Genomic DNA, 14,765 nt, shown 5'->3' with positions numbered 1-14,765 from the left:
TGATACACAACAACCGGATACATTTAGTTTTATGTCACTTTTTTTTTTGACTGAACAGCAGGTTGTTAAAAAGACGGAATGTTTCAAACTTTTAATGACATGGCGTCTGGAGGGAAGTTTCTCCTGAGGGCAGCAGGTGGTGTAAAGCCGCCCAGGTGGCAGCAGCACGGCCGGAGTGTGTACTCACTCACACTCTCACACACACACACACACACACACACACACACACACACACATGCTGGTCATGCCATTTTCCATGTTCATGCTGGGGGGCAAGTTTGCGCCCCTCCAGCGAGCAGGCAGGCAGGCAGGCAGGCAGGCAGGGAGGGTATCTATTTTGAAAGTGACCCCTCAGTCAGTCAGGCAGCGACGGTGCAGCTGTCAGGAACCATGACTGAAGATGACGGATTCTGTTGTCGTGGAGGGATACGCCAGACTCCGAGATGGAAAAAAGGTCTATAGTTGAACTTTAATTGCTGACGGATGTGACAGAACTACTTTCCCCCCTGTGCTCACTCGAGTTTTGTGTGTGTGTGTGTGTGTTTTCTCTCTCTCCTTCCAACAGTGGAAAACAAGGTGGCTCGTTCTCCGCAAGCCGTCGCCTGTTGCAGGTAAAACTCGCAGTTACCGGGAAAACCGCAGCGAGTGTAGGAGATTTTGCGACGTTCAATTGCGCCACAGTAGAAGAAAACAGCGCTTTTTTGCGTGTGTTTACCCTCGGGTTCTGAAAGAGGCCTGGTTAACTATCCGGGTTCAGCTGTAATGTAAAGAGTGATACAGTGTTGTGTGTCTCACTTTCAAACGTGACAAAACGGTGTGAAAATGAGGCGTAGGTGACATGCGCAAAGTTGCGTTTTTTGACTTTCAGAAGGTTAAAAAAAAAGAAGTAAATTTTAAACTGCAAATTTGTCCTCGAGGTTAACAGCAACAAACAGGGCCAAAATGTAAAAAAAAAAAAGATTTCAGGTTATTCTGCTTGACTTGTAATCGAATTCAAAGCTGCAACGATTCATCGATCAAATCAGAGAATTTTCAAATAATCGCCCCCCCCCCCCCCCCGAGCGAAAATGTCAAATTTGTTCCAGATTTTGTAATTAAGTAGTTTTCCACTGGCGAGTTTGTTTTTTTTTGCACTGTTTTATAGAAAAAAATAAGTTTGGGAAATTAAAATTAATTATTGAACAGTTGTGAAAATCGAGACATTAATGGAGGATGAAAGTATTCGGCACTTGCGGCTTTACTTGATTTGGAACTGTGGCAAGTGCACTAGCGCCAGATGTGTTGAGTGGTTGTAGTTTGTGTGTATAAATGTGTGTGTGTGTGTGTGAGAACAAATCAAGGATGAAATAGCAATTCAAGTGCTTTCAGGCTGGATGTGAGATTCTCAGCCCAACTTGCTGTATCCTTGTGTTAGCAGGGCCAGTTTTGTCTTGACCAGCTTGTTACATCATCAACCTGAGTGTCTGTAGGGGGTCGGGGAGTTTGATTTTGACAGTTTTCTGCTTTGATTCCGTCTTAAGATGTTAAAAAGGAAGTGTACCTTCCCCACAAAAGTTCTTCCATTTTCATTCATTTGTTTATTAATTTTTGCCGCAGCGTCGAATCCTGCAAATTTCTCTTGCAAATTATTGTTGACTTATTTCTGAGCAGGCTTCTGCCTGGCCTGTGTTGTTTTTTTTCAGGTTGCATTCATCAAATACTTGTGACATTCTTGTGTTTTATGAATAACCGAGCGCTTTAAAGTGATCTAGATTGCGTTTCAGTGCGGCGCAGAAACGTGTCTCAGGATCTCTCCTGCTCGGACTGAGCTGGTGTTCTGCTCCTCTTCAGATCTTTGATGTCACTGTTATCACAGCTGTTGGTGCTCATGCCTTAGTTACGGGTTAAGAAATGTGTGTGTGTGTGTGTGTGTGTGTGTGTGTGAAGGCGAACAGCGTGCGCACACACACACACACACACACACACACACACACACACACAAGTGTTTCTTGTGCCAGAAACCTAGAGGACACTAGAGCAGCTACTTTGTGTAAAAATGCAGCTGATTAGCTTAGGAGATGTCTGCAAATACAAAAGTGTCATGTCAGCTTGTGAATTATGAAGCCTCCGTGTTTCTTTAATCCCGACTCTTCTCCTGTTTCTCCTCCAGACTGCCTTGTGCTGCTGATTTTTAAAGACAAGTCCAACAAAGCCCAGGGCAACAAGGAGAGGGCCAGCATAATCTTGGAGGATATTTGCGGTCTAGAAACTGGACAGTGGTACGAGGGCGTGGCTTTCACTTTGGCCGTCCTCTGCTTGAATCAGGCTGCTCTACTGGGCTTTGACAGTAAGGAGGCCCTGCAGGCGTGGGAGGTCCGCCTACGGTACAGCCTCGGGGAAGGTGAGGAGACCCGTCAGCACTGCTGTTTTGGTTTTGTTTTCTTGCTGGAAAAAGAGAAACTAGCACCACATTTGACTTGACAGTTCAAATCAGTTGTCAACCAGTGGAGAAGTCATCCATCACTCTGGTGGCTTGCCGTTTTTGTTTTTTTTGCAGTGAACGTCTCTGGTAGTTTGCTAAAGCGAGTGTGTGGACCTTTCTAGAGCAAATTCACAAGTCGATAAAAACTAAGGGAAGGCTCTCAGTTGCAGCGGTGCCTGGTTCGAAGGCTGCTGATTGACTTAATCGGGAGAAAAGTTGTTCATAAATTATCCAAAACTCGATTTATGAGTCCTTACAACACAGGTGTGTCTTTACAAAATAAAAGCCTTGCTGCAGTATTCTCAATAAGCAGTTTCACCACTGATGGGCGTTCCAGTGAATGCGGCACCTCAGGTTGGCCTTTACAGGACTCCTTCACATTTGGCGTATCTCTCCATTTGGACTCAAGGATGAACACAAAATGATGTTGTGGTCAAAGGTCAAGGTTGATGTCACTTAATATATAAAGAGTGCCAAGTTGGACTTCATTCAGATTTGGCACAAACGGCCACAAGGACACCGTGAGAGGATAAACTGGAAAGATTTTTGTCGTCATATGAACGCAATATCTCAAGAAAGCCTTGGGATTTCTTCAAATTTGGCACAAACTCGGAGTTAAAGAGGGCACACATTTCAGATTCATTAAAATTCAGTGCTGTATTGCCGGTTTAAATTTAGCAGCATGGTAAAATAGACTGGCCGGGATGAGAGAGGGGCATTTTTATCGGGGTGTCCTGCTGAAGTTACGGAAGATTATCTGGGGTAATTTTGGTTATTATATCTGTGATGAAATTAAAGCAGAACAAAGTTGTGATATTTCTATTACGACTGTTTTTTTTTAGCTACTCAGTGAAATACTACTTCTGCAGGGAGCCTAAAGATGTGTGCCAATGAACAACCGGTCATTTGAAGCCCTTTATTTCAAATCTCTTTAATCTCTCTTCAGTCTCGTTTCTATCCGCTTTGATCTAAGCAATCAGAGATATTTCTAGATGCAGTATGTTGGCGTCCATTTGCATTCATGCGTGAATGATGCTAAATGACCACGTTCAGATTCTGGTATACCCTCTGTACTACATGTGTATTTATAAAAGTTATGTAAGCAAGAAACTAAAAGGAGCTACTTATAGCGTCAACTTGCTCAGCTGGTGGCTGGCGTCCAGTTGAATGTTAATGACAGGGTTACAGAACCCGATCGCCATCCACTCTTTTGTGTGTGGAAGGCTGGATGTAAATGTGTGTGTGTGTGTGTGTGTGTGGGGTGGGGGGGTCTAAGGCTTAATGCCAGTGAGTGGAGTGTGTTTGAGCCAGCAAAAATGTCACCTCCCAGCAGTGGGCTGACAGCCACCATGTGCAGAGCTTTTGTTGTCCTGTGTGACACCGTATCAATTTTTCATAACCTGAGTGATGATGGGATGCAGCTGGCTGACATTTCTTCGTCGTCGCCTGCTGTCACCTGGCCAGGTTTGAGACACCTGCCGATTGACTTCACACACACTCAGACAGAAGCAAGAGCTGTCAGGGTGTCTGTAAGTGAGTTCAGGTGCGAGTGAAGTCCGTGCAGGGGGTTTATAGTTTTGTTAGAAATACTTAGGTTCAGTTTGTATTTATTTCTATTCCCATTCATGCATGTAGTCTGCAGGTGCTTGCAGGTCAGGAATGTGCCAGACCTGCCAATGTGTCAGGAATTTGTATGAGTATGGGGGGTGGGGGCTGGGGTGGGGGGCAGACGGGGTTTTGAGAATTCCATCTACAGCAAAGCACAAAATTCGAACTAAAATAGAACGCTGCTTCATTTTGAATGAACCTCCCACTTGTTTGTGCCTCTCCTCCCACCTGTGCGCCAAAATACCGCTCAAGACGAGCGGAGCAAGTTTCAAGATCAGGAAATTGCCTGGCAGCTCTGTGTCGCGGCGCTTGTTTTTTCATTCTTCAGCTTCAATTTGACTTCCAGTTCTCCCTTTTGATTGCCTGTTAATAACAAGACTCTGATTCATATAGACCAATAAACACTGATTGGTGATTGATTGCTGTGGGCTTATAATCGGAGCTGTTTGCATTCAGAGCTCGGCTGGCAGTTCTTACCCTGTGTGTGCAGCTGTTTTCCAGCCTTTTTATTATGTGAGTGCGGCGTAACGCATTCACATAATTGAGACTCTAAATGTTTTTTTAATACTTGCACCCATTTTTGCAGATTATCTAATCCTTTATACTTATCCTTTAAAAAACTCAAACAACTCCCTCTCCGTCCCACCATTGAAACATGAAGAAAATTGTCTTCCGTCAGCTTGTCTTGCCGTCATTGTGTCAGGATTTTCAGTTTTTGATTAAACGGCATCAAAATGCAGAGAGCGCTCAGCCGAAGCCCCGCCGACTGCCATGTTACGCCGAGCTTTGTAATGTAGGCTGTCCTCTCAAATCTCAGTGTTTTCCCTTTATCTCAATGTTCCTCTGAATAAAATGTGGAGTAAAAAAGAAGTGTGACGAAAATAGTAAATGAGTTGTTCAGTAACGGAAATAACGGATTGCAGCTTAAGTTCAAGATTGTTGGGGGGGGGGGGGGATACCATGAAGTTACATATTTGCAAAGTTTGAACAGAACAGAACCACGTACCCCTGGTCTCTTTGTCTCAGTCCACAGGTTCAGTGTTGGCGTTTTACCAGGGACCAAGTTAGAGAGCGGACCCGCCACTCTTCACTTGTGTAACAACCTATTGGCTCTCGCCCGGGACATCCCCCCCGTTATTATTGGCCACTGGAACCTTCCTGACCTGCGCAGATATGGACCTGTACCAAACGGATTCGTGTTCGAGGGGGGAACACGGTGTGGTTACTGTAAGTATAAACTTAAATATACCACACTTTGGACGTTCTTCAATTCAGAATAATCTGCACTTAAGATTTGTGTTCTTGCTTCGTCTCTGCATCACTATGATTTATTAATAGAATGAAAAAAAAACGACGTTGTATCTGTTGGAGACCAAAGGAAAACTACAGAAAAACAAAAAAACAAAACAAAAAAAGAAGCAGCTGACAAAGAATTCTGAAAGGGGAACTCGGCGTTCAAACGGAAAGAGGATGAGAGTCACAAACGAACATGAAAGATTTTGCCAAACACAGTGACGAAAGCACAACATTTGTTTTGTATGAAAACAAGGTTTTGCAAAGCGTCCATGACAGTCATGAGTCAGTTGGGTCACATTATCGAGACTAATGGCTCATTAAATCTCTCTGAGCCGTGTTTACCATATTGTCTGTCTGGAACAGAGCAAAAAATGATTCATCTGTAGCTTTTATTGGACAATTCTCATGAAAGAGAGGCTCCTTCCCACAACAATGAATCCTAATAGTTGACTTATGGAAGGGAAATACGTTTAGTTTGGGGCAAAGTTAGAGAGACACTGGAATTTTTTATTTTTTTAATGTGTAGTAGGTCACGTCAAAAGTCCCGTATGGATTTATAGGGGACAAGTTCCGACGTCCACAGCTCTGAGGAGGTGCCTGGACATCACTTGACATGGCGCGTCCGTGGTGAAAGATGACGAGTGTTGTCTGTCGGAAACGAAATCAGTCTTTGACATCGTAACCACCTGCGCGAATGTGTACGGCCTACAATGAACAATGGAACGGTACCTCACCATTTACCTCCATGAATTTGTTTTTGCTCTGTGGCTCTTTTATTGTGTGTGTGTGTGTGTGCGCGTTCCTAATGCTAATACTGTAACTGACAGTCACGCTTCATTACGTTTGGTCTGTGGGCGATGTTTTTCTGACCTTTTCCACCAGGCAACATTCCCACTTCTTCAGCTGCATCAACGCATTATTAGTACCGAAGAGTTTAGCTGGTATTCCGCCGCTCAGATCTTCAGCGGGCAAATCTGTTGCTCAAATTCTGGGAAACACTCCGAGGTTTTGTAATGTCATACTATGATCAACTAGACAACGCTACAGAGGGTGCATACCCCCACCACTGGGAACTTTGCGCCTCTGGTACTTTTCTGCTCAGTAGCCAATTAACGCTGCAGGCAATGACGATTGGACCTTCGCGCCACACCGCGCGCCCGAATGTGTCTCTTTTTCGTAGAATGAGAGGGTGGTGGCAACTAGAGCCCGACCGATTTTAGCCATTGGTGCAAAACCGCTAATCGGCCGAAAGTTGAACATAATTTTCAGTTATAAAAGGCTGCTAACACAGTGTTTTTCTCAGAAAGGATGTCCTTGTGTTGCCAGTAGAGGGCGCTCTGAGTCCTCTCATGTCACACTCCACTGCAACCCCATCGAGAGTGAAGTAGTGTACGGTACTGAAAAGTCAACAGTGCATGCGCACTAAACCCAAGCAGTTTGCCTCAATGGTAGGTTTCTACTAACTAGCTTGTGAAATAAAAACATAACTTTGATAAGTTTCCCATGACGTTCCTCGTTGTGTCTCTCATGCTTCACTGATATCAATGGAGCGTTAAATGTTATGAAATGTTAGCAAGCTGAAGAAAGCAAGGATAACCTAGCTTAAATATTAGCTACCTTGCTAAACTATTTAACAGAGTCAGTCACGGCACCATGAATGATGTGACAGTAGTGTAACAGTACCTCGAAGTAATACTAGGCTCCCTCAGGCGGCTAGCTGCATGCTCCCAGACCAGACAGGACCAGAGCAAATTAGGATGACGCTTCGTCGCCGAGCAAAAAACGTTGAGGGCTGCATGTTTTTCAGCAGCATTCATTTCATTCAGCATTTATTTAATTCTTGGTGTTGAGGAGGGAAAAAGTGTTTCTGGTGGAAGTTCTAACTTCATGGAGGAAAGAGGATGTGAACACGCGTTGAGAGGACAACCGAGTGTTTTACCAGAGACGTTGATGACGCTGTTTATCCACCTGTCTACTACCTACAGACGCACACTTACCAACCTCTTAATTATACACTGAGCAATGTAATGCACATCAATAACAGCCCTACCATGAGTTCTACTTCAATAAATGTGTTACTTTGTAAATGTTGACACTGTCAGAGAGACTTAATGTTTAGGGAGATGTTAGTGGGTGTTGCCCTTCAATTTAAATCTTTGCAACAAGTGTTTGGAACTACATTTAAGCCAGCAAAAGTAGGTATTTTGTTTTTTTGTTTTTTAGATGCAAAAATGTTAATTCTTTAAAAGGCCAATATATCGGTTATCGGTTCTTTATTCCCTAATATTAAAATCGGCATCTGCCCCAGAAAATCCATATTGGTCGGCCCTAGTGAAAACCAGTATTTACCTCTTGGAGGACTCAAATTCGGTTTTGTCTAAAGGCCGGGGCTCTCTTCAAAATTTGGAAAAACAGTCTTCACAGTAACCCATCACCAAGTGGTATATATGAGGAATACATGCAAGTTTAAAAAAAAAGATTTTCCTTTTGCCACCAGGTGGTGCTATGACTTATCACCCCAAAAATGTAATTGATTGTCCCTTGGCCCATACTGTACCGCTCCATCGTGTTTAGTGTGTAATCCTGTTGACAGACAAAGAAAAAACAGACAGACCAACGCCCCCAAAACCATTATCACATCCTCGGCTGAGGTAATTCTACTTGGCCGATCAGTGGTTTAGACTACAGGCCTTTTCCCTTCAGAGCTCCTTTTCTTTTAAGTCGCTGATTGTCTGGATGAAACCACCCCCTGTCGCGCGGTAATAACTCCACTGTAAGGACTCTTGATCACACGGTTGTCATGTTGTAATGTCAGGCCGATGAATAATTCATCAAGCGTGGACAAACGGATGAAAGTCGCGCCGTCAAACCGAGCGAGAACGCAGGAATGTTGCGTTCCGGATGGTTAGTTAAAGTCTCATAATGCTGCGTAGTCTGATGGATCATTGTGTCATCCTGGATATTTCACTGCTTCCAACTGGCATCTCTCAGCGCGGAGAACATCAGTGTCAACATTAGGATTATGAGTCACTGGATGTGTGTTTTCTCTCTCTCTCTCTCTCTCTCTGCTCGTACATCTGGCCTCCCTCAGGCGGACACATTGAGAACGATGCTCAATGGAGTTTTATGAAACAACAACAAAAAAAGAAACTCCAAGCTTTCAGATGTGTTTTATCATTGCCAGAACGCTGAGCATTTACACGCGCGAATGTCGTCACCAGAGATTGTCGGATTTTTCAAAAGGTTTTTGTTTTAACAGCTTAACATGTAAAAGGAGTGTAATAGTAACCTTTTATGGCTGAGCTAATGGCCCGTGAGTATTTGTGCTGCAGCTGTTTGGTTGTTGGTTTTTTTGTTTTTTTAATGCTGGTAAATTGAAAATTGAATTTTTTTTTTTTACACTTTTCTTGCTTGAGAAGATGAATAAAAATAGAACTTATTTAGAGTTACAGGATGTGATTTGTTCGCTACATGAAATGGCCAAAAGTATGCGGACAGCCCTTTAGTCTATTAGTGTGTGTGTGTGTGTGTGTGCGCTTTTGTTTTTGTGGCAGTTTTTATTTTAAACTATCCTTTTTTTGTTGTTGTTGTTGTTGTTTTATTTACTTTTTTTAATTTCTTCACTAAATTGCAGCATGTGGACTCTAGGAGTTCTAGGAGTTCTTTCCCTACAAGTCACAAGGACTTGATTAAAAAAAAAAGAAAGATTTTATGTCCTTTGTACATCTGTTTGATAGATGGGGGATTAAAAACATCTGCTTTATGACAGCAAAAGTGCGTTTAGGAGGAATTATTCAGTCTGCGTGGGCTCTCCCCCGCTGGGTGTAAAATTAAGCGCCACTCTAGAGGACTTGTTTTTGAGAGGTATCCCTGAGCTGTGTGTCCCTATGATAATGTAAAACCTGTTTATATCCCAGAATAAGACATGAAACCGTTAGGGAAGTGTGTGTGTAGGGGGCGTGTGTATGTCAGTACCTGCATGGGACGCGGGAAGACACGGCGACGGCATCAGAGCCTTCTGGACACCCGATGAACCAGGCGAGAAACATGACGCTAAAGAATGTGGGGTGTGATTTATTTTAGCCCCATTAAATCTGTCACAGTGCATCTCGTGTAATATGAAGGTCAGTCTTCACTTTCATGTTTGAAAAAAGCAGGAGAAAAGGAAACAAACGCGAACACGAAGGTGCATCTTAGTGTTCGTGTGAAGTGGAGGGTGTGAATTCCTCCTGTGACATTTAATCTGCCTGCACAGTTTATCCACAGCGAAGGGAGGTGGTTCCACCATGTCTACAGATATATTTGTTTTTGGAAAGCAAGCTAATAAATTTTGGTGGAGAGAATTAAGTGGTGTCTTTTGGAATGTTATTTTCTTTGCAAATAATGGCCAGATTTAAATTTTTTTTTTTTTTTTTAAACACAGAATGACTCCTAAATCCCAGAAAGCAATGATAGCATGATGCTTAGTTCAAATACTGGCTAATGTGATGCTAAAACCTCTGTCCTTCTACTAGCCTTATTCTTCCGTTCAAAAACCATGTAAAATGGTTAAATCAAGGGCTTTAAATCGGCATGTAGCATGATTAAACTGGCCTAGAAAGTACTGTATGTTAGCGTTGCTGCTCAAATCAGAGTTTCTTTTAAAAGCCTGAAATAAGGTTAGGATTAGCACTAGTGAACAATTTATATATATATATATATATATATATATATATATATATATATATATATATTTTTTTTTTTTTTTTCTTTTTCTACAGAATAAATTATATAATGGTGGTTCTGAAATGGTGGTTGCTAACAAGCGGCTAAACAATGCTACAAATGTCATCAATGAGGTTATTTGTGCATGTTAGCATTACCTGTTATTCTCACGATTGCATTAAGAAAACAAAAGTTGTGTTCATACGTGGAGCAAAACATGAAAGTCTCTTAGGAAAAAAAAACTTGTTTGCCTCAGAGCTTACTTTCCCCCCCAAAAAAATTTCAAGCTACATTTTAGCATATTTCAGATTTTTTCCATCCTAATAAACCAATAACATTGATAAAACAATTGAATATGAACTTACTTCCTCTAAACAACAAATAAGGCAAAGCTAATCAGCAGCTAGCTTTTGAATGTAGTGGCGCAGCTAGCATCAAAAATTGGGGGTAAAGTGGTTTAAATAAATGATAATTTTGCTGTGCAAACAGTTTTGCCGTAACAGCGTTGCATTACTATTGTATTTTTAAAGTTACAGCTTATTTTACTGCTCTGAATTGGGCAACCCCCCCTCAAAGAGTACTTTTAAGCCTGGTACAGTGTCTCAGCTAAATGTAGCCGCTGGTTGCACTCTGTGCTACCGTGAATGAGCGACGAACTGGACGTGTTTATTTTAAGGCCACATCAAAGGTGGTGGTGGATCCTGAGTATATGCCTGGATTAAAAAAAAAAAAGAGACTGTGGAATATACCGAATGATTCACTTAAGGGTTCATAAATGAATGTTTTTATGGCAGTTTTGTTTTTGTTAGCCGTCAGCCGCCATAATCTTTGAGCTAAATATATACAGGGCTAGCTCTTTCTCCGTGCTGGAGTCTTTAAGAAGTAATTTAGGAGCTCAAGACAACAATTTGAGAAAATGACAAAAAAAATACGCTTTCAGGTAAAATAAAGCTTTGAGTTATTCTGTGTCCCCACCATGGAAAGATCGTCATTGACTTTGTATCGTCATTTGTCGTGGTGCTGCCAGGTGTATTTAGGAAGTGTAGTTTTACCACCATGTATTGCGGTGTTGGGAGCTGTTTTCATGCGTATTTGTGACTGTTGACGTATTATATTAGCTAGAGGTCGTTCCAAAATAAACTCGCTTTAAAATGATTCCTTGTTTGGGAGCCAGATGAGCCTGTTTTAATGTAAAAGGCCATCTCTGGCTCCCAGTGCCTGTGAACATTCAGGCGCGTTTACACGTCCCACTTGCTGAAGAAAAGTTCTATTCCTTTGCATGGAGGCTGTATTTTCTAACTGTTGGAGGAGTGTGTGTGTGTGTGTGTGTGTGTGTGTGTGTGTGTGTGTGTGTGTGTCTATCTCTCTCTCTCTCTCTCTCTCTCTCTCTCTCTCTCCCTCTCCCTCCCCCCTTATTTATTGTGGTGTAAAGTAGGACGAGCCCAGACACCTGTTCTGTTTTACTTTTTCTTCTGGGTTTTTCTCGCACATTAGCTTCTGTTGGTGAACCTGATATTGTCACTTACTGTTACTCCGCCAGCTTCGGTTTCGCATACCTGCTGCGCTAGAGGAGAGCGTAACGCGGGGAATATATACACCGTAAAAGCTCTAAGTGGGCAATATATCTTCAATTTCCAACGGTGCAGACATCTGAGCAAACTCGGCGTGTAACCTTTGACCAACGTTCACAGCCGGGGGTCGGTGCTGGGAATGTGATCGAGGCCACCCTTGACATGGGTGGTCTCAGGGACAGGGTGACACAAGGACCCTTTATTGGCGACACCTTGTAATGGATGGCCGGTGGTATTGTCGGGGGGGGGGGGGGGGGGGTCAAGGGATCTCTGGGGAGCATGACCTCTGACCTTTCACACCAATATATCACCTTTGATGACACTTGGAGAAAAAAAAACCTGGAGCAATAAGGAGTAAATTGGACCTGCAGCAGAGAAACAAACCTCTTTAGTTGTGATTGATTGTTCAAATTTGCATGAAACAAACCGTTTGATTACTTATTCTAAAAACGCAATTTCCTGACAGAATTCTAGTTTGTTTGGAAAATGTTAAATATTTGAAGTTTTAACAATGACATTCTTATTTGCTTACCAAAAATTAATTTGCAAAAATCTGATTTTAAACTCATGATAAAATGCAGATGTCAATCAGAAAATGTAACTACCTGATACATCCCATATTGAGTCTGCTGCTTAAGATACTGATATATTTCCTTATGCTGCAAACTAATAAAACCCTTGTTCTGCAGGGGCCGGTGTTTTTCTGCTTGCGTCCACTGAGAGCGAGCAGATCAGCTTTCTGTTCGACTGCATCGTTCGAGGCATCTCCCCCACCAGAGGCCCTTTTGGATTACGGCCAGTGTTGCCAGGTCAGTATTGCAGGTGCAGAAAGTATTTATGAGGAATTTGATTTTAAAAGAGGAATTGGAGCTTTTGTGTGTGTGTGTGTGTGTGTGTGTGTGTGTAGCTGTTGTATTTTTTTCTGTTTGTTTTTGGTGGTTGTTGCTAAGCAGCCTGAGCAAACACTTGAATAGATGCTAATAATTTGTAGCGACGTGGCTCCCCTCCTGTGCTTCCAGGGCTTTACCACAGCCTCTAGGTGTGTTCCTGGAATCTAGCCATTTTTGGCAGAATGAGTCACAGGAAAAGCTTTTAATTTAACTACATTATGACTGACAGCTGTCTTTTTTTTAACGTAATTAGGTAATCCCCTGTGGCAATTTATACTTGAAGTCAAATATCCTAAAGCTTAGGGCCACCTTAAATATCAGTGCGAGGATAGCATCCGTACTCACTGATTATAGGAACAAACTCAATTGTCTTCTATGAATAGATGGAGAGCTACCGAAGGACAAGCCCAGGAGCAATCAGGGTTATTATTGTTATCGTTGTCGTGGTTCCAGCCGGGTTTTCTGGCAAGGTTTTAAATCCAAAAGTCGTAAATTCAAAAGGGTCGCAGACTTGAAAGTGCTAAAGCGTAAAACACTCGACACGGTCTGCTTGTCTACAGCATTTTATGTCGCTTCACAGCTTTTTGCTGTAAAACGACAAAAATATTCATTCAATTGTTGTGAATGACCCAAAAAAAAACAACAACAATATTTTTGGGGGGAATTGACAAATCATTTCTCAAACAGTGATTATACAGAACACTTGCACGCTCAGCCGTCTAACGTTAGCATTCATCTCATTTATTTAACGCGTCATTGTTAACTTGATTAAAACAGCACAATTTGGGTCAGACAGTTGAACGCTCAGAGCTGTTGGGGGAACGGTGATCGGCGCTGTACAGATATTTTTGAAATTCGGTGCTGAATTAGACAGGAGAAGAAAAGGAGGCGCGTTGTTCACATTTGCAAGAAAAGGTAGAGTTTCTGCCGCGCCGTGGCAACACCGCCATGTTCCTGATGTGACACCGTGGTTATTGCACCTATTTGATGTTTTTGTGGGGTTGTTTTATTTTGGGGTTGTTTTGTTTTGTTTTTTTTCATTTTTCAACACAGGTTGTGTTGATTTTGAAGCAACGACAAGCCAATCTGACTGCGTGTTGAAGATTTCAAACAACAAGAAATGCCGAAGAACAATGTATGGTTTAGACTTTTGCCAGCAGACGGGAGGTCCTGAGAGCGTGCGGCCCGCTAGATTTGCATATTTTACCTGCTACAACAACAATATAAAGCAAGTAGAACCATGTCTCTTGTTTTCTTTAATGGAGAACATCTATCGCCGCTTTCAAGTCACTCACCCAAAATCAACTGGGTCAAAATACCTGTGGATAGACTGGCCGCTCAGGATAGCGACCTCTCAGCGTTGGTTTTACGTTAGCGATTAGCTCGTGAACATCGTTGAACAGACATGTCACTGAGGAGGCGGTGGGGAGGAACTCAGCTGACGGATGTGCCAATAAGTAACCACGCTAACTTATCCTCTGACGTGATCGCAGCTTGGTTCTGCTGCCCACATGTGGTCAAACATTCATTTGCGGCTGGAGGTTTAAAACTAATCCACAAAGTGCTGCCTCGTATTGTTTCATCGATGTGATTTATCCTGCTTCTTTTGATTTAACACCACCTCGTCTCCTAGATCTAATATTACTAAAGCTGTCAAACCTAATCTGCTCTCCTGCTGCCTGCTTTAACACCTTCCATTTTCCACACTAGCGGCTTTTCAGAACCTTCCCACCAACCTTGTTATTTATCAGAAAACGTGCGCGACAGGACAAATGCGTATGTGTGGATATTCATAGTTTTCACACATCTTGCAGTTATAGGTCATATTCCTGTTATTGTTACACGTAGTAGAATAAATAGCAGTTGGGGGGGGGGGGGGGCGGTCAAAGTCAGAGTTCCCACAGGCAGAGCAGCCAAATCCTCCTAATCACTCCGGGTATGTATGTAACATCATCCACAGGATTCCTCCTCCTCCTCCTCCGCTACACCCCCTCCCTCTCCTCTCCTACTCCCTGCAGACGGTGAGCGTCTCACACTCAACCTCCCAGTCCTTGTCGTCTGTCCTACACTCTAAATCTACCCGTCTCTCTGGTCGTCGCTATTTTGATTAACCGCTGTCATCTTCCCTGGATTACTTATCGGTTTGACACTCCTCCGTGCTGAAGCGTTTCCACGTCACCCTCCTGCCTTCTTCAGCATCCTAAACAAAACCACGAGGGCGTTTCAGGCTTTTAT

General features: G+C 42.8%; 1 protein-coding gene across 3 annotated transcripts in view; it reads left to right on the top strand.

Moving 5' to 3' along the window:
* Positions 1–279: 279 nt before the first annotated feature.
* The window catches only part of dok7a (docking protein 7a), a 36,967-nt gene continuing 22,481 nt past the window's right edge, over positions 280–14,765 (top strand). For all 3 annotated transcript variants that reach the window (XM_086197310.1, XM_086197311.1, XM_086197309.1), the window contains exons 1-5: positions 280–454; positions 566–611; positions 2,150–2,380; positions 5,096–5,296; positions 12,330–12,449. In XM_086197310.1, the coding sequence (XP_086053436.1) occupies positions 401–454; positions 566–611; positions 2,150–2,380; positions 5,096–5,296; positions 12,330–12,449 (652 nt within the window). In that variant the 5' untranslated portion in view covers positions 280–400. The remainder of the gene's footprint in view (positions 455–565; positions 612–2,149; positions 2,381–5,095; positions 5,297–12,329; positions 12,450–14,765) is intronic.

Source organism: Aulostomus chinensis, chromosome 24 (genome assembly GCF_037954235.1).
Source record: "Aulostomus chinensis isolate RoL2024-O1b breed Wild chromosome 24, RoL_Achi_v1.0, whole genome shotgun sequence".
Lineage (NCBI taxonomy): Eukaryota > Metazoa > Chordata > Actinopteri > Syngnathiformes > Aulostomidae > Aulostomus > Aulostomus chinensis.
Note: the sequence above shows the minus strand (reverse complement) of the source record. Positions and strands in the feature narration are given on the sequence as shown.